The 24,366-nt window shown below is 33.5% G+C and overlaps 13 protein-coding genes across 13 annotated transcripts; 4 read left to right on the top strand and 9 right to left on the bottom strand.

Moving 5' to 3' along the window:
* Nucleotides 1–1,403: 1,403 nt before the first annotated feature.
* Nucleotides 1,404–1,856, bottom strand: RO3G_02787 (50S ribosomal protein L32; the record flags this gene model as incomplete). The annotated part of the gene is made up of 2 exons (XM_067657378.1): nt 1,404–1,709; nt 1,767–1,856. 2 exons carry the CDS (start codon nt 1,854–1,856, stop codon nt 1,404–1,406), a joined length of 396 nt encoding a protein of 131 aa, XP_067513479.1.
* A 487-nt stretch (nt 1,857–2,343) lies between these two features.
* Nucleotides 2,344–3,862, bottom strand: RO3G_02786 (uncharacterized protein; the record flags this gene model as incomplete). The annotated part of the gene is made up of 3 exons (XM_067657377.1): nt 2,344–3,188; nt 3,269–3,403; nt 3,454–3,862. 3 exons carry the CDS (start codon nt 3,860–3,862, stop codon nt 2,344–2,346), a joined length of 1,389 nt encoding a protein of 462 aa, XP_067513478.1.
* Nucleotides 3,863–4,518: 656 nt separating this feature from the next.
* RO3G_02785 (uncharacterized protein) lies at nt 4,519–5,907 on the bottom strand (the record flags this gene model as incomplete). The annotated part of the gene is made up of 1 exon (XM_067657376.1): nt 4,519–5,907. The coding sequence occupies one exon, from the start codon at nt 5,905–5,907 to the stop codon at nt 4,519–4,521; it is 1,389 nt and encodes a 462-aa protein (XP_067513477.1).
* A 589-nt stretch (nt 5,908–6,496) lies between these two features.
* On the top strand, nt 6,497–6,807 carry RO3G_02784 (uncharacterized protein; the record flags this gene model as incomplete). Its single annotated transcript, XM_067657375.1, has 3 exons — nt 6,497–6,546; nt 6,613–6,676; nt 6,733–6,807. 3 exons carry the CDS (start codon nt 6,497–6,499, stop codon nt 6,805–6,807), a joined length of 189 nt encoding a protein of 62 aa, XP_067513476.1.
* Nucleotides 6,808–7,379: 572 nt separating this feature from the next.
* On the top strand, nt 7,380–10,152 carry RO3G_02783 (uncharacterized protein; the record flags this gene model as incomplete). The annotated part of the gene is made up of 10 exons (XM_067657374.1): nt 7,380–7,448; nt 7,504–7,634; nt 7,687–7,948; nt 7,997–8,138; nt 8,188–8,977; nt 9,056–9,297; nt 9,432–9,462; nt 9,513–9,622; nt 9,702–9,841; nt 9,889–10,152. 10 exons carry the CDS (start codon nt 7,380–7,382, stop codon nt 10,150–10,152), a joined length of 2,181 nt encoding a protein of 726 aa, XP_067513475.1.
* An 855-nt stretch (nt 10,153–11,007) lies between these two features.
* On the top strand, nt 11,008–11,878 carry RO3G_02782 (uncharacterized protein; the record flags this gene model as incomplete). The annotated part of the gene is made up of 4 exons (XM_067657373.1): nt 11,008–11,220; nt 11,272–11,307; nt 11,368–11,595; nt 11,642–11,878. The coding sequence occupies 4 exons, from the start codon at nt 11,008–11,010 to the stop codon at nt 11,876–11,878; spliced, it is 714 nt and encodes a 237-aa protein (XP_067513474.1).
* A 462-nt stretch (nt 11,879–12,340) lies between these two features.
* RO3G_02781 (uncharacterized protein) lies at nt 12,341–13,342 on the top strand (the record flags this gene model as incomplete). Its single annotated transcript, XM_067657372.1, has 3 exons — nt 12,341–12,728; nt 12,924–13,094; nt 13,185–13,342. The coding sequence occupies 3 exons, from the start codon at nt 12,341–12,343 to the stop codon at nt 13,340–13,342; spliced, it is 717 nt and encodes a 238-aa protein (XP_067513473.1).
* A 21-nt stretch (nt 13,343–13,363) lies between these two features.
* Nucleotides 13,364–13,732, bottom strand: RO3G_02780 (uncharacterized protein; the record flags this gene model as incomplete). Its single annotated transcript, XM_067657371.1, has 2 exons — nt 13,364–13,631; nt 13,683–13,732. The coding sequence occupies 2 exons, from the start codon at nt 13,730–13,732 to the stop codon at nt 13,364–13,366; spliced, it is 318 nt and encodes a 105-aa protein (XP_067513472.1).
* Nucleotides 13,733–14,902: 1,170 nt separating this feature from the next.
* Nucleotides 14,903–17,158, bottom strand: RO3G_02779 (uncharacterized protein; the record flags this gene model as incomplete). Its single annotated transcript, XM_067657370.1, has 10 exons — nt 14,903–15,303; nt 15,363–15,518; nt 15,572–16,152; nt 16,211–16,257; nt 16,318–16,369; nt 16,425–16,480; nt 16,540–16,605; nt 16,663–16,766; nt 16,822–16,925; nt 16,980–17,158. 10 exons carry the CDS (start codon nt 17,156–17,158, stop codon nt 14,903–14,905), a joined length of 1,746 nt encoding a protein of 581 aa, XP_067513471.1.
* Nucleotides 17,159–17,470: 312 nt separating this feature from the next.
* On the bottom strand, nt 17,471–18,209 carry RO3G_02778 (uncharacterized protein; the record flags this gene model as incomplete). Its single annotated transcript, XM_067657369.1, has 4 exons — nt 17,471–17,719; nt 17,866–18,012; nt 18,064–18,119; nt 18,176–18,209. The coding sequence occupies 4 exons, from the start codon at nt 18,207–18,209 to the stop codon at nt 17,471–17,473; spliced, it is 486 nt and encodes a 161-aa protein (XP_067513470.1).
* A 1,327-nt stretch (nt 18,210–19,536) lies between these two features.
* Nucleotides 19,537–19,932, bottom strand: RO3G_02777 (uncharacterized protein; the record flags this gene model as incomplete). The annotated part of the gene is made up of 2 exons (XM_067657368.1): nt 19,537–19,578; nt 19,693–19,932. 2 exons carry the CDS (start codon nt 19,930–19,932, stop codon nt 19,537–19,539), a joined length of 282 nt encoding a protein of 93 aa, XP_067513469.1.
* Nucleotides 19,933–20,290: 358 nt separating this feature from the next.
* RO3G_02776 (uncharacterized protein) lies at nt 20,291–22,096 on the bottom strand (the record flags this gene model as incomplete). Its single annotated transcript, XM_067657367.1, has 3 exons — nt 20,291–21,251; nt 21,337–21,409; nt 21,466–22,096. 3 exons carry the CDS (start codon nt 22,094–22,096, stop codon nt 20,291–20,293), a joined length of 1,665 nt encoding a protein of 554 aa, XP_067513468.1.
* A 1,165-nt stretch (nt 22,097–23,261) lies between these two features.
* On the bottom strand, nt 23,262–24,157 carry RO3G_02775 (uncharacterized protein; the record flags this gene model as incomplete). The annotated part of the gene is made up of 5 exons (XM_067657366.1): nt 23,262–23,404; nt 23,478–23,637; nt 23,692–23,873; nt 23,933–23,973; nt 24,030–24,157. 5 exons carry the CDS (start codon nt 24,155–24,157, stop codon nt 23,262–23,264), a joined length of 654 nt encoding a protein of 217 aa, XP_067513467.1.
* Nucleotides 24,158–24,366: the final 209 nt, after the last annotated feature.

Below are 24,366 nucleotides of genomic sequence, written 5' to 3'. Positions count from 1 at the left end.
ACAATATTAGCAGCTTTTTTCCTTTATTTCAATTTTAGTTCGTGAACAGACTTGAATTCACAAATATTAAAAGAAGCTCTACTCAAAAATGCTTCTATCAGGTACTATGTTACTTTATTTTTCTTATCAATAACAAGACAAAATATTTACTAAGTTGAATCTAAACTTTTGTATTTTGATCACGATAAAGCAAAATAGCGTTTCACTGTAAAAAAAAACATTTTACTTTTAGCTCTGGTATATTTTTCCTTTTGAAATTTCCCAAGACAAAAGAGCACATAGACCTCAGAAGCTCTTTCAAGCTGATTATTGACTATATCTTTTATCTCGCTTGAAAAAAAAAGTTTCTTTTTGAAAATGAAATAAAGAATATATGCCAGACATAAGAGATATATAAAAATATAGAGTATGCGAGGCATTTTCTATGAGAAGGAGTTTTTCATTATTTACAAAGTGATAGAACATTATTATTTCGTCCAAGTTTCGACGCTGACTTTGATAGACTGAGCTAGATAAAAACACGACTAAGAAAAAATTTAAGAGTGTCAATAATGTCAATGGACTAAAAAATAATTTTTTTGTGAAAGCTCAATAATGTGATTAGTATATATCAAAATTTTGATCCAATACAGAACAATTTGAGAATGTGCCTGAAAAATATGACATTTTAACAATGTATAGTAGGCAATTGCAAAAAAAAAAAAAAAAAATGCATGATTGTCGGTACGAGGGAAAAAGTCAATCTGGGATTTTGTTATTCAGAAATAATTGCTGTAGCATAAACGGTAAAGAATGTAATTTTAATAATCATATTCTTCTTCTTCTTCTTTTTAAGAATAAAACTTGTAATTCTCAAGTACGGATGATTAACCATTTAAAAAATCTTTGCTTTTAGGCTTACATGTTACACTATTTTGCTTAATGTGCGGATCATGAAAATAAAAGCTGCATAATTACACAATTTCTGACCTTTTCATTGTATCTTTTTTTTTTTTTTTTTTTTTTTTTGCAATATTTGGAAAGGAAAGCAAAAGAATGATGAATCTTCTTTGAATAAAGCTTTTAATAGAGGACAGCCATGTCTAACTGTTCATATTTTTTTTGTCCATATTATAAAGATATCATACTATAAAGAAAGTGAAAAGAATGCTACAATAGCAATTTATTATTACACAGCCTATCTAAAATCAAATGGGCTAAACCCGATAAAGAAGATTTAATTTATACTTGATTTTCAGGTTCAGTTAATGTTCCTTAGTTGTGTAACTCTGACACACTCATCAATAAGCAAAATTCACCTTCTCATATACCTTTATGTTCTCACATACAACATAAAAATAAAAAATGATATAAAGCTGAAAAAGTTGTAATATCTTGATATTCATTCATATTATACATATCATTTATTCTTGAGATCTAAGACGAGCACCAGCGTTGATCACCTTGACGTTCAATTGAGCAGCACGTTCAAGAAGAGCGACACGCTTCTTAGAGGAAACATTGTGGGCGATTTCAGCGGCATAAGAGCGGTTGTGCATCAACAATAAGTTGAGTTCACGAACGTTGGAAACGGTGAACTTGCGAAAACCGTTGGGCAAGAGATTGCGAGTTTTTTTAGCAGAACCGTAACCGATCTTGGGCATGGGAGCTTGTCCCTTAAAACGTCTACGCATGTTACAATCAATACCCTTGGGCTTTCTCCAGGATTCCTATTTCAATGCAACATTTGTAAAAATGTATTTCTGAATGTTATTAAAAACACTTACGCCAACACGCATAAAACGGTTAGATTGGTGACGCTTGAAGTGAGCAGTACGCTTCTTGATAATAGTATGTTTTACAGCGGGAGTAACCATTTTATTTGCTAGAAAAAGAAAATATTCGAAATTAGAAAAAATGTCGAAATGAAATGATGCATAATTTAAAGAGCAAAGTAAAAAAAGAGAAAGAGAATTTCGCAATGTACTGTTGATTTTTATTGCTGCGTTATTTATAGGTTGTAGTCTGAAACTTGAATAATTTTAAAGCTTTACAGGTTGATTTCTCTTTCCCTTATTCACTTCTAGGATGGATGTTTGTTTCTACCTTTTCACACAAGTGGATGCTAAGGAGTGAGATTCGTTTTGGACAATAAAGCGACACTTTGTTAATTTCCGACAATTTATCCGATTTCAATGTCCGGTTCGAACCTACAGACAAAGAGAGAAAGAGAGAGAGAGAGAGAATCCTGCTAAAAACGTTGCTTATTTATTATGTATGCTTATGTAATAGAATAGATCATGTATTATAAGAGTTTTTTTTTTGCATATTAATTTTACAAAAGACTTAAAGGGTATACATAGATTATTTTGCCATAGAAGAAATAGTAGGTAGATTAGCTTCATTATTATTCACTTTCCACATCCACCAAGGACCGCCATATTCTTCATCACCCCATCTTCCACATAAGCCCATAGGCCAAAGAAAGCGACCAGAATATTCCCAAGTTTCACCAGATTCAATATAATTCTTTTCCCAAGTGACTTGACCTTCTTCTGAGTCATCAATAAGACCAGAGATAAGAAAAGAGCCAGAGTTATCGATCCCAGTACCTTCAAATCGGGTTAAAGGACATGTGCGTAGATGAAGAAGAGGAAAAGCGGAATGAGTGTTTTTTTGATTGACAGATGAACAATGAGCTGTCACATTTTCCAGTGGTACAATTTTTAAGGTGATACGCATCGGTCCATCAAACCAATCTTCCAAGTTTTCATCTTCATTATTTTCGGTATCTTGAAAGGAATAATAACCGATCCAATCACCTTCAATCAGATGTGCTTCACTTACAAAACAATTAGGAGAAGCAAGACCCGATTGAGCATAAATATTAGTTGTAATACCAGAAAAGAAGAGATTTCGTTCATATCTTCTGAGATATTCAACATCAAATAGTTCAGAGTGTAAGCTAAAGAGAGGAATTGGAATACAGCCTGGGATAGATTGGTAAAGATTGGGATGAGAAGCAAAGATGGTTGTAAAGAAAAGATGAAAAGCGGATGAAATTGAATCTTGAGCTGGATAGAATCGAATGGGTTTAATAAAAGGAGTGCTGTGATATTTAAATGGTGTGTGTTTTGTGATAAGTATGTCTGCTTCAGAATTATAAGCAAATTGACTTATTTCTTGTGACACAAAAGAACAAGAGTTTTCTACAGCAAAAAATCGGGTGATTGTGAAATCTTTAAATGGTGAGAACACGTGTGAATAGAAAGTGGGGGAGAATGCTTACCATAATTAACCAAGAGTGATAGAATAGGTAACACGGTTGGATACATATTTCTATCATGAAAGGGACCCAATTGAAACAAGGCACCTGCTGCTATTTGAACTTTATGATTTAAGAGATGATAGACATTATTTTGATCTATTCTTTATTATTATCACTGATTCATTCATTCTTCTTCTATCACTTACCATGTTCAGTCAACATATCCCAAATAACTTCCCAATCAATTAAATTTAATAGTTTCATGTCGATCGAATTCAAAGCAAATAATCTACAGTGATCCAATGCTCTACAACGCCTTTCTAATGCTTTTTGCCAATGAATAAAAGAATGTAATCTGCGACGATAAATTGCTCTTGTATCAAATCTAGAGTGAAATGCTTGGGACCATATTGTTTGAAGGCGACAAGGATCTTTATGTACAAGATGATGAAGGTATTTACAACAAGACGATAATTCCAATAAAGATGTTGGATAAAGTGTTTTTTCAAAAGTGACATTTGTAATTATTTCCAATAAAAGCTCTTTTGGTAAGCTTAATAGTTTACTACAATTACCATGATCAAGCCAATAATGCTGACCTGTCATAAATTCCATTTTTTTTATAAGTTAAAATACATTAAAGAATATAAAAAAAAAATAAGAAAAAAAAAATAGTTTAAAAAAAAAGGGTTTTAATAAAAAGAGAAACCATTTTAAAGTCTAGCCCAAGAAACTAAATTAGGTAAGTCTTTTTTCTTTTTTCTTTTTTTTTTTTTTTTTTTTTTCTTTTTTTCTGAGGCGCTTGGAATTTTAACTTTTGAAACTAAAGCACAGTCAATATAGTCTCTCTTTTCCCCTATTCTATTCCACTCCTCCTTTCAAAAAAGTTTAATTTCCATTGCTTCTCCTTTACTGTCTTTCTCGTAATTCCTCCTCTTTATTAATTCAAAATCTTTGGTTGTACATCACACAAACGCAAAATATCAATGCTCAATTGAAATGCTCCAATCATTTTTCAACTTTAAAAATTTCCATATTTGTAATGTTCCCCTCCCCCTTTTCTCCTTCTTGTTTCGGGTTGGTTCTTTTATAATCATTTCAATAATGTTGTATCACATTTCTTTTAAACAATAAACTTGGGCTTTTATTTCCTGTTATTCAAATATATAGTTGCTCATTTTTATAATAAATTCAATTTCTTTAATGTAAAATTACAAATAATGGCATCAAGAAAGATAATATGACTATTTACAGCAAGTGGCTAATGGTTTTCATTCCATCTTCTTTTCATTTGTCATCGATGCTTGTTCATTGACCCACACAACAAGTGATCTTTCAATTGATGCATAAATCAAATTGCACTCCTCAGAGATCCATTCATATAGAATAAATGCACTGTTCATCAAATCATCCTTCATTCCCTGCCAATTATATGCATAAATCTTGTCTAAAGAATGTTGCAGTAATTTCGACAGTAAAGGTGCTTGATTCATTAACCACTGCTGCAATGCCTCATAGAGTTGATGCATATACACAGCAAGGAGTTGAAAACATTGAATCATGCCTACTTGCATATAAGATCCTAACTGTGAACTCCATTTTATCAACTCAATTGATATTGCCTGAGCGAGATTGCCCAAGGGACGAATGAAAAGGTAAATTTGAATGATAGGTGTTTGAATATAGGGAATGAGGTATAACCAGGCAGGATGGATTTGTCTCTTGTACAACTGAATTAATCTATCCCTCATTTGGTGATATCCAACAGATAGACGCGGCATGACATGTTTAACATAAAGCAAATAGGCTGGATAAATCAATTGAAAATGTATCATTCGAATCACTGTCCATAAATCGGATATCGTTCTCCATATTTCTGTAATAACCCAAGTCGTTTGAGGTATTAAAAATCTGCACACTCCTTCAAGTCGTTGTTGAAATTTGTTTGTTTGAAGCAGCAATAACACATAATCAATGCCCCTCACAAGCCAAGTTAAGACTCGACCCAAGGTGGGCGCAAGCAAGTGGTCTCTTATGCCAAGTATGATCCGCAGCAATTGTTTGTTCAATAAATTGAATACCACAGAAAGTAAATACACAAGTCGTGTTGATATCACGTAGTCATACATCCTGGGTACTGCTTCGGTGGCTGCCCAAACAATATCTGCTTTCACCGACAAATAAAGATACTTTGTGCCACGATAAATCAATTGGCACAAACGAATCATACTCGTAGTCATTGTCATCATGGGTTGACAGATGGCTCTATAGGCAACTTCACTCAAGTCATCAACAAGCTGGTTCCAGTCATGTCCATTCACAAACTTTGTCCAAATATCAATCAATTCGGATGCCAAGCTTTGGCATACACAACCGAGACGGTACAGGTTGACAAAGGCATTTTCCATCAATTGAATCAAAGTAGGTAATGTATGTTGATAAAAATGATGTTGGTAAAGAAGATAGGCAGGTTTACCTTTATCTTTCCACCACTCATTCCATTCATTCACTTTGGCTGGCAACCAGACCGTCAGTGTATCAAATAACCAGTCGTCAATATAAGGTAAGGACTGCTCTATAGTCCAAAGGGTATAATACAGACTGTATCGAATTGCGTCAAATAGAACTCGAACAATGATATAGAGTGCAGCAAAGGGCATGACGAGAATATAGTGTGCGATAGACACATTCTCAATCGAATCCTTTTTGTTTTCTGCTGACTCTTGCTGTTGTTTGCTGCTTGTCGGTTTGCTTTCCTCTCTTGTTGTTGCTGGTTGACGGCTACTTTTCCATTGAGGATAGTCTCGGAGAATGTAGAATATAAATAAAGCAATACACAAGATTAAAAGACTTTGAATTGAGAAAAAGAAACTAAATCTAAACATGACGCATAAAACATTACGAAAAAAAAAAAAAAAAAAAGTAAAAATAAAAATAAAAACACTTGGCACAGTACGTCACACAGCATTCACCAAAAAGAGCTCGAATTGCATTAACTTATTTTTTTTCTTCTTTCTTTGCTGATCAAGAGGATGCTTATACTACAAAAAGGAAAGATGGCTTGAGAGACTCTTTTTCGTGTTCTTTGCATTCACTGTTTGTTTTCCATTTGCTTTATTTTTTAGTATAAATATATAACCTATCTTGTTTAATCCGATTTTTTATGTTGAACATTAAAAATACAAAACGCGCTGTTCCTACCTTTTTTTTTTTTTTTTTTTTTTTTTTCTTTTCTCTTTGATCTTGTCAATGAAACGTGGAATTGAGGAGGCTGAACCTTTCCCAAGTGATTTCATCGAGTAAATAGAGCTTATCGACATTTTTTTTAAAAAGGAATATAAAACTTATACACCGTCTATTTGTAGTCAAGCACAAGTTGTTGACATTTCTATTCCTGATCTTGCTGTAGCCGATAATGATTGGTCAAGAGTATATTATATAACTAAACTGTGTAAGCACAACGAGTCCTTATTTGCTTATATTAGTTGTGCTTAGAAAACTTGAATTCAACTGTTGTAGAAGAACGTGTTAAGGTCATTACAACTTATAAAAAAAAATGAATTTCAAACTTAGTTCCCTGTAGAGTTTACTTGCCATCGCTCGACATTTGTTTTTTTTATCAACTGAGCAACAAAAATCAACTGTGGAAATATTGATAGAACGGCTTGAAGTTGAAAATGACAATGATACCAAAGTATGTAGTATAAAAAACAAAAAACATAAAAAATGCTACTGACGCATATGTTTTTATGAAAGGCCATGATTATTTTACTTGTAGAAAAATGTTGTCAGTTTCCTAATGTTAATAATTTACATATTTTCAAGTGTTTATTATCACAACTAAAGACTGCATCGACCAAAGTGAAGTATCTTGTTTATAGCAGTATTTGTCATATATTAAAGGTAGATTCCTTTCTTTTTTCTAAGCAATGTCTAAATAAGACTTGTATCATAGAGGAGACGTATTATCACAGAAGAGAAACCAGAGAGTAAGACTATGCTGTTATCACTTTTTGATCACTTGATGTCAGATCTGTCCAACACACATCATAAAGTACGAGCTGTTGCCATACCATTATTGTCACTTTTGCCCTTCATATTTAAACAACTAAAAGGCTTAAAACAAAAGACAATGTCTGAAATGGAAATACAAAAAATCATTAGTCATTATGCTAAAGATCATGAACCGAGAGTGAGAAAGGTAATAAGGGAAGGAAAAAAAGAAAAAGAATGTGTTTAGAATTGATTTTATATAGAGTGCATTGGATTCACTTGTTCAAATGCATTTAAGAGGATGTCCCTTGGATTTATCAATCTATCACTTGTCTGTGTCAGCATTAAGAGACGATTATGAAGAAGTAAGAATGGGTGGTTTAAATTTAATGGGGTAAGTCATAAAATGTACTAAAGAAGGGAATATATTCATTTATAGTATATAGTGTTTTGAGCTCACTGTATCCAGAGCATAGAATGAAATTAGCTCATGAAGAAGTAAATGAAACAGCACGATTGATTGACGATGCATTTAACAAAGTATGTGATTTGGTTAATGATGCAGCAGTCATCATTCGTACCAAGGCTTGTGTGATGATGGCCTCTTATCAAAATGTTGGATCTGATATGCTGCAGCAAACATTCAGTAAACAAATCATGTCACATTTAAAGCGTAACGTTCCACGGTATAAAATGCAACAAAAAAAGGTAATAAAGAGAAAAAGAAGAAAAGAAAAGGCTGATGATAAGTGATAGTATGCTCATGGAATGATACCTGTGGCAGAAGGTGATTTTGATGTTGAATCAGATGAATTTCATTTACTTGATTCAGGAGCATGTGGTGCATTCATTCACGGTCTTGAAGATGAATATCAAGAAGTGAGATATGCTTCTATTGGTAAATTAAGTAAACAGAGTAAAAAGGCGTTTTTAACAGAATGAATTAGATTCTATTTGTGAATTATGTTTGTATAATGAAGAACTAACAAAGAAAGCCGTCGAAAACCTTGTGGATATGTTTAACGACGAAATTGACAAGATTCGAGTGAACGCTATTCAGAGTTTACGAAAGATTGGCAGTCGATCTTTGGTTGAGTTTGATGAAGAGCAATTAGAAATTGCAGTAGGCGCACTTGAAGACAGTGATCCGCTGGCGAGACATGCCACACACGATCTCTTTACTGTCGTTCGTCTTACACAACAAAACACGATGGTTACCTTACTCGAAGCATTGGAGGCCAACATGAAGCGATATCCCCAGGATACTCTGTCAATCTATCGGTCTTTGGGAAGAGTGGGAAAACGCCATGATGACTATATTGAAAACTTGATTCCTACGTTTCTCAAGTTGGATAAAAGATACTTACCAAAGGAAGCTAATGTAGATGATTCAATGTATACAGCCTACGTGATTTTGATTGCTAATGCGTGTGTGTCCAATATGAAGTTATTGAACACTTTACCCAAATATATATTCAGACATTTTGCTTATTTTAAGAGCAAATACCCTGATTGCTTACCTGATTTAAACAAACTTTACAAGACGGCTGGTATTCAACTAGAAGGTGATGTGGATTGTCTACCGATGATATTTAGTGAATCTGAAAAGAGGTTGGTTGCTAATGATGCAGAAATATATATGAAGGCAACAGAAGATATGCTTCAGGCTGTACAAACAATTATCAAAAGTAATGATAGATATGAGCTTGCTCTTGTAACACTTGAAGCAGCCGCACGGTAAGCATCTCACCAGTTTGAGTAAAAAGAAGATAGAGAAAAGCCAGCATGTAATTGTTATTTGTCTTGGTTTAATAGGAACTTTAAATACATTGCAAGTCTTAAACCAGTTGATGCTGGTAAATCAGATCTGGCTCAATTGTATATTGAATGCTACAAGATCATGATCAAAATGAAAGCAAATCATCTTTCTAGTAATCTTTCTGCGTTAGTGCATCAAGACGCAGCTTTACTCTTCAAGCATACATATACAATTGAGCACACCTTTTTGGGTTTACCGATGAATACCTTGCACGCTGCTGCTCATTTTCGAGTGCTGGGTAATATGATTTGGTTGTTTAGTGTATTGAAGCATATGCCGATGTAAGTAAAGAGATTATTGATATGTGTTGTACTCACTAAATGATTTATAGATCGAATGATACATCTTTTAATATTAAAAATATGCTTATAGCAACTAAGCAACGTGTTGAACTTGTTCAAAAGTAAGCAAGCCTAATTTTATGACTCTAATATAACATGTAATTATCAATAGAAACTTTCAAAGTAATACAGCACTTGATGATTTAAAAAGCAACTTGATAAAAGCAATCGAATTACCCAATACGTCTAACCTATCCACACTTTATTCATTTATTACTGCAAGTATGCTCATCTTTACATTCATTTGCTAACATCATCTTGTAGTCATTCTTACCTTTACCAATACAACTGAATAATCCAGTGAAACGTACATCAGCCATTATTACTTATCCATTACCTAACTCTGATAAGCCATACAAATATAAATCAACTTACCCAATCAAGATTGATATTGAAGCAGATATTTTTAATGCAGATGATATCAACTGTATAGCAATTGAAGTAAGTTATTCTCACTTGATTTTTATCAATTCATAACATACCATTAGCTCATCTTGCCAAATCAATCTTCACATCTCTTTTGGCCTGCACCTAGTCACTTTAAACCAATAACGCCGTTTAATTATAAGTTATGTACTCATATCGAACTGCAATTACCAGCCTGGAATGAAACAGGCTCTGTATCTATTCGAATCGTTTTATCATTTGAGCCTGATTTACCTGGATTGGATGAGTACATTATGGCTCCTGGTAGAACTGCTTACTCTGTCGTGAGTGAACCTGTAAATTATTTGATTCATCCCAAGAAATAAATTACATGAAATCTCTTGTTGAAATGATTTACTACTCCCTTCTTTCCTTTCTTTGACATCTGATGTGATTTTAAGGGGGGGAAGAGTATGGATCTGATCGAGGTTTAGATACCAGACTATTCCCTTATTAAATCTAGATCTTTTCTTTATGTCCTCCTTCCCCTTTCCCCCCTTTTTCTGAATTCAAGATTATCATAAATTGAATATTTGTAAAGCAAATAGGATTGATAGCATCTAAAAATTAAACATGAAAACAAGATTTATTAAAAAACAATTTTAATAAATGTCTTTTGACATGTCATCAGGAGAATAAACAGAAACGCCCTTTTGGATTCCAATAGATTTAAAATAATAAGGAAAAAAATGTAAAGTTATTTTTATATACAATGCACAGGCCATGTTCAAGGAAACAAAATGATCCTCACCAACAAAAAAAACAATTTAAAGTCAGCAAAATAGAGGACAAAGCCAAGATATTTAATAAAAAAAAAGGCTATTCATCATATCAATGGTTATGTTTCATTAATATAAATCAAAGCGAATTAAAACTTTTTCTTACTCAAGGATTAAATGAATAGGAAACAAAAAAGGGGAAAGATAGACTTTATGAGATACTTTTTTTTTACAAGTGGATATGAAAATAACAGTTATTGACCTATTGAATTGGTTTTAGGTGTTCAAAAGCCGCTTTCCGTTTAAACCAGTTACTGCACTAATGCTCCCTTTTTGTTTCTAAAAATAATTTTTTTTTGGGCCTTGATTCTTTTAATTCAATTTTTCTCTTCTTTTCTTTTTGAACCCTTTTTTTTTTATTATTTCTCTTTTTTTTTTTATTATTATTTATTTATTTTCAAAATGGGACGTAAAAAGATTCAAATTCAACGTATTAAAGATGATCGTAATAGACAAGTTACATTTCTTAAAAGAAAGCATGGATTGATGAAGAAGGCATATGAATTAAGTGTCCTGTGTAATTGTGAAGTGGCACTAATGATCATTCCACCAAATAATAAAATGATTCAGTATTCAAGCTCTGATATGGACTCATTATTAACTCGATTTAAAAAGGTACAAAAAAAAAAGATGAATTTAATTAGATATTAATTATTACTATTGTAGAATGGTGAACCAAAAGAAATTAAAACAAATGAAGACGTAAGTCTTTTTAAAAAAAAAGGTTTTCTTGCAATTAATAATACTTCTTTTTTTTTTCAGTTTATAGAATCAAGAAATGAAGAAGTTGTCGAATCAGATAATGAAACAAGTAAAGAACAAGTCCTTCAACCTGTCATGGTCCCGACTCAGCCAAGCATGCTACACACCACATCAACACGCCCCCATGGTTACACTAACATGATATACCGTCATCATTCCTTATTACAAAATAATAACATGCTGCCACCTTATGAACTTTATCAGCAACAACAAATGTTTTTACTTCAAGTAAGTTTAAATATCATAAAATAACAGTGTCTTATTAGTATCATAGCAACAGCAGCAAGAGCACAGACAGATGATGACGCAATATAATCCAGCCACAGTATTAATGCATGAGGCTGGAACATTGTACAACAACAAGACACCACCGCTTTATCATCCATCTCCTCAACCTTCTCCAGACCAATCTCCAAAATCAGAACCTGGCACACCTGACAAAAGGCCTAAATTGAATGTAACAATACCTTGCCATGAGGAAAAGCAGGAAACAGGGGTAAATGTTAATTAATAAAAAAAAAAAAAAAACTGACAACAAATCACAGTGTGCCATTTTACCTTCACAATTTGTACAAAATTTACCTTCACCTTCTACCTTTTTACCAGAATTTTATTCAATGAGCCCGATCCAACAACAGCATCCTCCTACAAATCCATTTTTATTACCGACTTCCTTAAAAGAAACCGGGGTTCATACAAGAACTGAGATGTAAAAAATAATTTATTTTATATTCTAGACTTTCCACTCATTTGATAATAGAAAAAGACCACTTTATTCTCAACAAGAAGACATGAACAGCAAAAAAATCAAAATGGACATTTAAAAAAAAAAAAAAACATTTTTGTATATTTTCTTCATCTATTTTTCAAGTGCACATATCACATATACAATAGATCATCATCTTTTCCTTTTTACAAATAAAAAGTCACTTTTACCTTGTCATTTATTCTTTTTATTTTTTTTTTGGGCAAAATGAATAAAGAACAAGAATTAGAAAACAGAGAAAAGCAAGAACAAGAACTTGAAGCTTTAGAAGCTATATTCCCAGACGACTTCAAAAAGGACACGACTTCATCAGACGCTTACACGTTTACTATTCATCTTGACCAAGAAGAATCCAACTTGAGATCACCTAGACAGCTCACCCTCAAATTCTTTTTACCACCAACTTATCCGAATCAAGATATGCCAGTCTATGAAGTAGTCTCAGTTTATTGTGGTCCTAAAAAAGTGGATGATATCATACTGGACGCAATCGACCAAGGATTTCAGTCACTTTTTGAACCGACAGAGGTGGTCTTGTTTGAATGGATCAGTTGGTTAAGAGAATATTTGGAGGAAAATGTGCCAAAGTCAACAAGTAACGAAGAAGAAGAGATGAAAGTAGTAGAGACAAAAATGGAACAAATAAACATGGTTGAGGAAGAGGTCGTGATAGAAGACGGGCACGATCGACCTACAGTTCGATCCCTGATGGGAGCACACTTTACCGAAATACCCCCAACTCTATTCTCCTCGACTGAACCACTCGTGGATCGTAAATCGATTTTTGTAGCTCATGTAGCCAAAGTAGATACAATACATCAAGTCAAATTGGTCATTGCTTGCTTATTACAAAATAAAAAGATTGCTAAAGCAACGCATAACATCTTGGCTTATCGTATCACAATGCCAGATGGTAAAGTGCTTCAAGATAATGATGATGATGGTGAAACGGCTGCAGGCGGTAAATAGAGTGTACAATCTAAAGGGTCGTAGACTAATCCCCCTTTTTTAAAAGGTCGATTGCTACATTTAATGCAAATATTAAATGTAGAAAATGTAGTTGTGGTTGTAACAAGATGGTTTGGTGGTATTCATTTAGGTCCTGATCGATTTAAAGATATCAATAATATAGCACGTACTACTTTAGAAGAACATGGATTTGTAAAGCAGCAACAATCTAAAGCAAATAATAAAAAAAGCAAAAAATAATCCTCTTTATTCTATTTACAATTAAAAACCAGGAGGACTTGTTCTGTTTGTCTTTTTAGTAAACTTGGGTACTTTATGAAGTGATTTACGATATCCATTGGCTGTTCGACTAAAAACTGTATATTTATCTCTTGGGAGCATCTCTGATTCTTTAGGAAGTGCAAGTGCTTCAGTCAATGCTTTACATTGTACTCCAGATTCCGCAACAACTGAAATAACTTCATCAACTGCCTTGAGTCTCTTTCTCACATTTGCTTTACGAGTTGCTGACATGCGGAAAGGATTTTTCCTAATGAAATAAATAAGTTTTCTTGTAATTCATTGCTCTTTATTATCTTACCAAAGTAAACCACCTTGGGCTACAAGCGAAGGTCTAAAAGCACCAAACATGTGGACGATTGAAGAATAAAAAAAAAATGTGTGTTTGCAGGGCAAGTAAAAAAAAAAGGGATAATCCCTGCTTATGATTGGTCAGCAATCTGACAGGCAAACTCTGTTTTTTTTCAAGTGGCTTTTTGATATGAGATTAGAGCACTTTAGAAAAAATGGGAATAGAGTTCTTTTTTACACTTGTGCTACAAAGTTCAATTTGAAGCTTTATCGCCTTCGCAGCCAAAAGAATTTTAAAATAAAAGATGTATTTTCCTTTTGTGAAAGGAGCGAGGAATCGATACTTTAAAAGATTCAACTTTTCCACTATAATTGGTCTTATTTTACTTTATAGCCTTATAAAACTGCTAGGCCTAGTCGAGAAGTAGGTGGTGTGAAATAAAATTTAACTGTAAACACCCAAAAAAAATTCTGCTGTACATTGTGAATTTTCGAATAATAGAAATGATTTTCTTTATTTTCTTTTATTACATTTTCATTCAGCTTACTTTTTACTTTCTAACAACTAGTTGCAATTAAAGTGAAGGTAACGTTTGTCTCCTTGCCCTTCTACATCTTCTCACCAGAGTTTTGGTTATTTTGCATCCAAGACTCCGCAAGGCTTCTCAAAATGCTACTCCCAAAGGTTGTCACACAAAGGTGTTTTATTGTTAAAGATAGAACCTCATTTTGGTTATCATATTAATTTTGATCTTAATGTCAATAACCCCTCTTTGCTGTCTTATTTTCACCGGTACACGCTGTAGATGCAGTGGTAAGATAGCATCAATAGGGATGATGGCAATCTAGTATCGTAATATTCAGTAGCTCCTGTCATCATCTTGTGGCATCCAAGCGTGCATCAGTGCTGCGTTCTGGAGAGTTCTTTTGTTTCTGTATTTTGAAATGATTAGCGTTGCCTTTATTCTTTTTGCGTAATCATTCTTTATCTGTTCTATTAGCACGTTCTACGTTTTACGTGTGTTGTCAGAGTATGGATAAGTTTATGTGTAGATAATTTAGCTCTTTTACGTTTCAATTAATCTAAACAGAAAGCTCTTGCAAAAATGAAAGAATAACTATTTTAATACATGTATTTATTAACACAGAGAAAGCGGAAAGTAATTACAAAATGATCATAAATGAATACTTGATATAAACTATATGTTTTTCAAAAAAAAATGTCTACTTCTATTCTGGAGAGGAATAGTTTACTTTATGTTCAGTCTTTGATAATACTGAGCTACCTTTAATTTCTTCTTCTATTGAAGAAGCTATTTCAACAACTACGTCATCAACTTTATCGGCTTCATTTCCTTGTTTAGCAGCTGCAGCAGCTTTGACATGGCGACGTACAGAATGATGTTTGACAAAGAACGAAGCAATAAAGCCTAATCCAGACATAGCTATCAAGACATACCAAATCATTTGAAGTCCATGAACATAGACTTCAATAGCTAGCACCTTATATTGCTCTGGTAAACCGTGGTTGACATATTCTGAGGATTGAATGACTTTAGTAGCTTCATCAATAGGTAAAAGATTAGGAAGCTCTTGATTTAAATGTGAATTCAAAACAGCAGAGGATATGGCTAAAATAATCATTGAGTAAAAAGGGAAAGAGAATATAACACCGTCTCCGCGGACTTACCAACACCTAAGGCGCCACCAAGGATACGAGAAAAGTTACCTAGACCAGTGACAACAGCAATATCTTTTATTTCCACAGAGGCTTGAAGAGCGATAATAGTAGATGAAAAGAGACATCCAAGTGATCCAGAGCCAAGAATAGTGATACCATAAATCTCTATAAGGCAAAGGTAAGTTTTTTTTTTAAGATGTATAATCATGTAAACTTACGGGAAAATGGTATTGTTTGATCATATAAAGTAGTGAGTCCAATCCACAATGTCATTAGACCCATACCAATACAAATCATTGGTCTGTAAACACCTGTCTTTGATATAGTAAAGCCTGTCAAAGTAGAAGTAACACAAAGCACAAGTTGCATGGGAATTAAACGAATACCGGACCACATAGCACTATCGTTACGGACAACCTGGAAATAGACTGGAAGATAATAAACAGCTGCAAAGAAGGACATGCCATAGAACCAATTCACAAACAAGACGCTTACCACAGATCGATTTCTAAATAGCCTTGGTGGCATCAAAGGCTCTTTGGCAAATTTTTTTTCGACAACCATCAGCAGGCCTACCAAAAGAACTGAGAGAACCAAGGGTACAATGACAACAGCTGACTTCCAAGGGAATGCTTGTCCCCCAAAGTTAAGGGCCAATAAGAACAAGGTAGAAAAGGCCAGTACGATCACAGTACCTATGTAGTCCACACGCTTTAATTTCTCGGAAAGCTTGGATTTAGGTGTAGGTAATCTCAGGAAATATAAAAGAACTGCAACAGCTACGGCACCAATAGGAAGACTGTATAAAAGAAATTTTAGTTCCCGTTTATATCTTGTATTGCTTTTGGTTTGTTTACTTGATATAAAAGTTCCATCTCCATGTAACATAATCAGTAAATGAACCCTAAAAACATTTTATAATTTAACATAATTACTTCAATAATAAGGACATGATGATACTTACACCAATTAATGGACCAAAGATACTTGACAAAGAATATACAGCATTAACTACGCTATGTAAACAATTAGTAACAAATACAAGCATTTCTTTTTCTTTATTTTTTTTACCCTTGATAACTTCCTCTCTTTTCCAATGGTACAATATCCGTAATTATAATGTAAACCTAAGGGACACAAAGACTTAATACAACCGTCCCACAATCTTGGATTCTTAGAAATTTACCATAGAATTTATACCTGCAGCACCAATACCAGCAATGGCTCTTGCAACGATCAGCATAATCATAGTCTATTGAAAGCTAGGTTATTTATTTTTTTTCATCCTTGCCAATTCTCCTATGCATACCGTTGCAGCACCACATAACACGGATCCAAATAAAAACAATCCAATGCCAAACATGAGAATCCATTTACGACCGAAAATATCAGAAAATTTAGAAAACAATGGTTCTTTGATAAAAAAAAAATTAGTCTAATCCAATAATCTGTACTTTCAATTGCTTACGAAATGCATCATAAGTTAAGATATAAGCTGTAGCAACCCATGAAACAATTGTCATTTGGTTGAAATCAGACCCAATTGTGGGCAATGCTGTTGATATAATAGTACTGCGTATGTTTATCAATTGAGCATGATTTTACACATTAAGTATGCTCATTTACCTGTCAAGAGCAGACAAAAAGAAAGCCACTTGAAGGCCAATTAAAGTTACTATGACATTGGTTCTCTTATCCTTAGGATCTTCTGTGGTGGATGTTGTTACGCTTTCATTTGCTATCTCCGTTTTTTCGGATATAGGTACAGATGTAGGTACAGATGGATCTATAGTTGAATCAGACATGCTGGTATTGGATGAATTCGTCGTTTCCATATTTCAAGGATTTGTTATGTGTGGAAATGGGAAGAGAGTAAAAAGGTAATGTCTGGAGAGAAAGAAAATAAAGAAAAGCTTAACTGAGATGCATTTAAATGAATTAAAAAAAAACTCTTGAGATTCTTGATCCGCTTCTCCTACAATTTCATTGGACGTGTCATAGGATGGCAATCGAATTCCGAATGTTTATTTCTGACATAGTCTACAATCGGGGTAGAGAGTCTTCATGTCCGCATCCATAGCTTGGCCTTGTTTCCACTTTGGTTTTTGAGATGGAGATCAATCGCCGAAAATTCGGTGAAGAGCCTTGTAGGCAGGTCTTTTAGACATATCATTGATAACACAAATACTTCTCATATGCTTAAATTGAAGGGTGACATCTGTTATATATTTCATGATTTTCTCTATCAACTTTCCGGATATTTGGAGATCTGGGTTTAAAGCGATATATGCGAGAGGCAATTCTGTTGTTTGAGCATTATCATAAACATCGACAATAGCACAATCTGCAATTATAGATGATTTCAACTTTAAAAAATAAAATAAGCTTTAGCAAATTTAATTATTTAGTCTTATTTTTAATCATTTACCAAGACGCCTTCTCATTCAGCAGGAGGAACCTATTAATTCAACACTAAGACTTTTCTGTATTACAGCTTTAGTTTTATTTTTACCTGAAATCCCTTGTATTTAATAAGCTCTTTTAGGCGATCAACAACAAAAAAATACTCATTTTTATCTACAACTACAATATCTCCTGTATGGAAATATCCTTCATTGTCAATGCAATCTGCCGTGGCTTCAGGGTTGTTGATGTAACCCTACACATTCGATTGAGCTATTATTGCTCCTTTTAATGTTAAGTAATTTACCTTCGTGATATTAGGACCCTTTAGCCAAAGCTCTCCCTTTTCACCTTGAGGAACCTCTGAGAGATAAAATTATATGAGTATTTTTTTATTCTTGATAGATTTCTCCTCTTACCATTTCCATCTTCATCAACCACTTTAGCCAACATGTTTGAAATAAGTATACTAATCGATCCTATTCAGTTTTTATGAAAATCCTGTATGTAATTTCCTATTCCTTCACTTAAAGAAATTTCAACGTCCTCTTGGATAGGCTGCCATCACCGGACTATTAATAGCCACATCAATAGTAGTACATATATTCATATATGGAAGGTTAGTAACACGCCAGTAGCTGCATAATGGTAACATTTTACTATTATATTAAAGAGGAAGAGAAAAATAAAAAATAGTACAATAAAATAGGATATAATAGAGAATTAACAAATACATTGACAAAGATACTTCAAGTGAATGCTACGATAAAATTATGAACATTCTGGATATAATTTGTATGGTTTACCGTGCTCCAGCACACCAAGTATTTGATAGATAAAAAAAAACTTAATGAGGGATATGCTACTTGAAAGTATAAGAAAAAATGACGTCTGCTTTGAAACAGTGGGTAATATTTAATATCGTATGAAAAGATTATTCTTTGATTTAGAAAACTACAAGAAATACAAAAAAATGGTAAATATAGAATGTGGAATTGTTATTATTTTATATTAATATATGTACATGGCTTAAAATTAGTACGTTTAAAAGCTTTTAGGTATATATGCTCATTATACTCATTAAATATACACTCTGAAACATATCTTTGTAGTATATTAAATCAACTGTAATCCTTTAAGGAAATTTCTTTTTCCTCTACTATTAAAAAAATATCTAGCATTCACTAAATTAATTTATAGTTAAATGGGCCTATAAGAACAATATGTGTGCTAGCAAAATATTATGGACGCGTACTCTATGACAAAGTTCGGATATGAGGACAATAAAATAATATAATTCTAGAATGGAAACAAGCTATTCATAAGGACATCCAGTAATTGCAAAATTCAATAGAAAAGCCACTTAACTATATTTTTGATAGCTGGTGCCCTTTATAAACCTACTATATATCAATAAAAAAACAGAAAAACAGCGTAGGATATCTCATCGAATACTTCAGAACTACTTTTTTCTAGTTTATGCTACTATCTATAAAAATTAAAAAATTCAGCAGATGGCGAATTAATAGAGATTTTTCACAATTATTATAGGCCCAATGGATTGAAGTTAGCCTAAATGAGAAAAGCTTTGAAGCAAAAGTAAGTTATTATTTGATACGACGAAGGAAGCCAGCTGTACTTCACATTTACTTTTTTTTTTTTTTTTTTTTTTTTTTTTTATAAATGCTATTTATTTATTAAGACCCAATGAAGTAAACTTTATTACATAGTAATTCGGCCCTCTCAATTAACTAAACTTCCATTATGGGGATTTCACTATTTAAATGGCATTTGCATAATTCCCCATGATAGAGACTGTAGTCTATTACGAAGTCAAAAAAAACAATGCTGTAACAAACACTATTTTTATTTATTTAAAACAATGATTGTTAAAGATAAACTTCCTCAAATTTTATAATCATGTTAGATTTTTTACACTGTAAATCTTCTTGTAGCTAAATGGCCAACCCACAATACGAGAGAAAATATCTGTACGCAAAGCTGGTGCGGAAACATCTCCAGGAAGTTTATGGATATCTTTCATATGTTTCTCCATATCTTCAGTCGACACAAAAATAATTACATCAGTGATACAATTAGGAGGGATCCACCCTTCAAATACATCAGATTCTGAGAAATCAGTAACCATATCATCTTGGAGTCTATCAAAAAACATTGGGTTTGACGTAAATTGGACAAGCCGTACGAAAAAAAATAGCTGTGATTGGGAAAGTTCAGTATAACTTCCTTTTTAATCAATACAAATGGCCAATAAAATTTGAGTGTCAAGAATTTTGAAGTGGCTATAAAGATGAAATGTCCGTTGGCTTAGCAAAATAAATTACGAAGCTCTTTTTTAGTTTATGAAACTTTTGAAGAATAAATTGCTCTTGGAAAGCCAACACTATCCTTAAAAACATAACTATAATCAAATATTAAAAAAATAGCAGGAGGTTTTCAGAATTAGCTCCAGCTTTCTAAAAAAAAGTACAAAAAAAAAAAAAAAACATTTGAAATAGTGGGAAAATACAGTATTATAATTTTATCTTATCGATAGATTGCTGTATATGTTGAGTTTTAAGATGCGTCTTTCCAAAAGTGACTGCACGTATATTGAGCGCTTGAACAAATGCATGACGGGCTTCCTTTAACCATTTTTTCTCTAATATTGCACTTGAACTTTCATTGGCCATCTTTTCGCAAAGCTCGCCTAAATTTTGCCAGTAATCTGAGTGTTCTGAAGTATTGCTTGGTAAACCACCAACAGTAGCATATTGTTCCATCAAGGACAAGATGGATTTGTTTGCTTCGATGGCCCCTTTCAAATTACCGTTGTAACGCATGCAGTTCATCAAAGGAATGTATGAGTTGAAACGAATTGAGTGTAAAGAATGAATGTCACCCTTTTTATGACCGCTTTTTTTTGTCAATGCCTCTAATTGTTGACCACCTCTTATATAGTCCCGCTTTTGTTTAATATATGCCATTCCTGCAGCATATTTTGAGTGAGCCTCATCTAAAGATTGTCGTAATATTTGTCCTTCTAACTCATGCCCACAAGAGGCACATTTGAACGTGTTTTCTATCATCAAACTACGTTCTCCTTTCATCAAAAGGTCTATATTTGTTGCTGGAATCATATACACATCTTTTTCACATTGATTGCACACAACGCCTTGAAGGAAACGATCTATGGATTTCTCTAATGGGCTCGCACAGCGTTTACATTTGCACCAAAAATGCTTTGTAGTCAGCAGTTCCTGTCGTCTCTCGTCTCTATCTGAATAAATATCAATATAACTCACAACGAGCTCTTCGTCCTTTTGAACTGATCGAATGGTTCTAAAGGCTAATTGACCATTAGGTAACCCCACGAATGCGGTATTTGGATTACATCCATGATTAAAGAATAAGGCACCAAGGGGAAACAAACCGAGAGCTACATCCGTATTGCGTGAATGATTATCACCAAGTCCGTGTGCATTGGAGTTGATTCTATTTGTAATTTCTTAATGTCCACTGTCCAGTTTCTTATTTTTTATATCATTGTCTTTTTTTTTTTTTTTTTTTTTTTTTTTACCTGCAAGCAAGGGAAACCATGTCTTCTACGGGAATTTGGACTGATTCAGGCAATTCACTTAGTAGTCTTTCAGCTACACAAAAGAATCATTATTATTTTTTTTTCAAAGTTTCCTTTTTAATGACTTACATGCAGCTGTCACGACCTGCTTAAAGGCAGCAGGTGCGCTCTCAATGTGGCTCAAGAGATCTTCAACGCACCAAAAGGGTGTTACATCTTCCTGATTGCTTTGGGAGTCCATGTGGCGGCGCGCTAATAATAAAAGCATCAATCGAAGTAAATCAACATCCACGTCTGTGGCATGGGCGATGGCTTGAACTTGGCTAAACGCGTTACAAACAGGCTGATGCAGCGTATGATCTTTGCTTGAGCATGTCTCTGAGCAATAATAGGATAGAGAACAATTGGAGCATATCACTTTTTGTGTCAAGTCTGCTAAACAAAAATGACAATTTTGGTCAATAAATTCAGAGCGTACCACAAACGCTGTAGCTGTTTCTAGACTAACAGTAGCGCCTTCAGGTAGTTCTTCTGATGCAACCGCGTGTCGACCCTTGGTTTTTGTGTTTTTAAGATGAACAGGGTAGTTTGCAAATGCCTTTTCATAAAAAGGATTAATATTTTCCAACACGACATTCTTCTTTTTGTTCTTCTTCTTTTTGCTGCTAGTAGTTTTTGCGGTTTCTTCGACTTTACAGGATTCCGCAAACTTGTCGTTTAGATTCGACTCTTCCTCCTTATGAGTTTTTAAATCAGCCATGTTTTTGAAACAAATTTTGTTTTTTCATTTCAGACTTTCAAAAAAAAATTCAGTCTAAAGGAAAATGTGTCACACAAAATCAAGAAGTATTGTCCAGGGTTTGGCATGGCACAATAAAAAGAACAAAGTAAGGCTTTCATTAAGGAATTTATTAATATTAGATTTGGAATCGCCGCCTGCTTCACTAGTGTTATTACAGCAATTAGATGCATACTGGATTCGATTGGTTTCTTAACTCAAATTTTCACAGGCCCAGATGTAAAGAAGCAAAGTGAATGCAATCAACTGTTTTTATACTACATTACTTTAGACTTGATTGCAACTAATATTTATTAAAAAATTTAGCAGTTTCTTAATGTTGGATCTAAGTAAGGCACCCCTAAAATTTCAAATGCCTCTTCTTCTGTGCGGGGTGTTAGTTTTGCTTTTCCAGATCTATTTTCCAAAATAATGGCCTCACTATTAAGGGTCATGTGTTTTTCCTAAAATTGAGCGTCACTTGTTTTTGCAAGATAAATAACTATAATTGTACTATACCCTTTTTGCATAGTCACGAAGCGATTTTTCAAAATGTCGGGTGCCCGTCCAACCCAAGACAGCCGTAACATACTGATCGGGTTCGGCTACAACAAAGTCTACCTGTCTCATAATTTCTTTTGATGGCTGTAGTATTGCGCAGGTGTACTATAGCAAAAAAAATTGAACCGAGTATTAATTATGTAGTTCAGTAGCTTCATACTAAAGAAACCACATTACCAATTCAAGCTCGTTACCAAATTGTTTATACATGTAACTAGATGCACTCCCTTTGCTAGTACGCCTTCGTGTGTGTGAAACTATGTGCTTCAGTAAACCAATCTGACGCATCTTATCTAACAATGAGATCAATAATTGTGCTGGTGTTCCTTCAAGTGCTGAGATTATTAGGTCCAAATCAGCCGTCTCAGGCTTACCACGTCTAAAAAACATCATAAGTAATAAATCAAAAGATATTGTCTGTATTTAAAATGAACCTGTAGCCACCAACAGGCGTAATGTATATCTTATGGTCTAACTGTGAAACTTGATCTTGAATAATACTAATCATCTCTTCAGCATCAGATCTATTCATTCTATTTGAATAAAACAGAATTAAGCAACACATTTAAGCTATTTTATATTATTTTTATTCTATCAACTTTTGATGAAAGTGGGGAAACAACTGAATTCCAAGTCTCACAGTTGAAGTCAGCTGAGCGTTATCGAATACCTCCTGTAAAGTTCGATAGCCAACATCCCACCAAATCTTGGCTGTGACAGGACCGACCCCTATTGAAATTGATTTAAAGTGTATCTTTAAATTTCACAAAGAAAAGCTTGGTATAAATACCATAAACTTTACTAAACAGTCTTCTTGTTCTAAATTCTTCACTATGCCTCAATCCTTCTGCTTCTTCGATTGTTCCGGTTTCAAGAAACTGCTGGATTTTCTGTCGTATTCTTACACCAACACCAATAATTTTTTCTGCTTCTTTTATTGAGCCTAGTGGACGAGGATAGGTCTATAAAGGAACATTGCAGCTAGCAAAACAAAAACAAAAAAAACATAGTTTTACCTTTAAAGCTGAAATAACATGAGCATAGCTTGCTGCTCTTATATTTTCGCCTTCTAATTCTCTGCTTTGCTCTACCAATGAAAGCAAGCAAATCAATCTTTTGTTGTAATTTGGCTCATAGGGTGTAGCACGCAGACAAGCATATTTTGTATTTATAAACTCAGTTGGTAAAATATGATTATCTATTTGAGGTGATAAAGTAAGTTGCATAATATATCTGAATTAATTGAATACGTAGTACACTCGTCTTCGTCGTCAGAGGAAGAAGTACTTTTTATATCACTATAAGAGTTCAAGTAAAATAAAAAGTATAAATTAAAAAGAATCAAGTTATTTACATGTTATCAAAAGGCGGGAGTTCTTCTGGTGGCACATCTATAAATCTCAAGTTTAATATATCAATTTCATCTACTTGATCAACATTCGCAGTCTCGCTTTCTGACAAGACTTGATCAGCAATAGGCATTTTAACCTTATAAGGGTGAATAGGTAAGAGTGTATGTGCTTTATCGCTTATTATTACTTTCATTTTAGTAACTGTATTAAAGAACAAAAGTCTTTTTTTTTTTTTTCTTTTTTACCACATTATTATCCAGTTTGGATCTACTACGGGAATCTACAGAGTAACACATATTTAAAATCAAATAAACAATATCCAAACGTTTGTACTTGATA

The sequence above is a fragment of the Rhizopus delemar genome, genomic scaffold (assembly GCF_000149305.1).
Source record: "Rhizopus delemar RA 99-880 supercont3.2 genomic scaffold, whole genome shotgun sequence".
NCBI classification, from domain to species: domain Eukaryota; kingdom Fungi; phylum Mucoromycota; class Mucoromycetes; order Mucorales; family Rhizopodaceae; genus Rhizopus; species Rhizopus delemar.
This window is presented reverse-complemented; position numbering and strand designations above follow the sequence as displayed.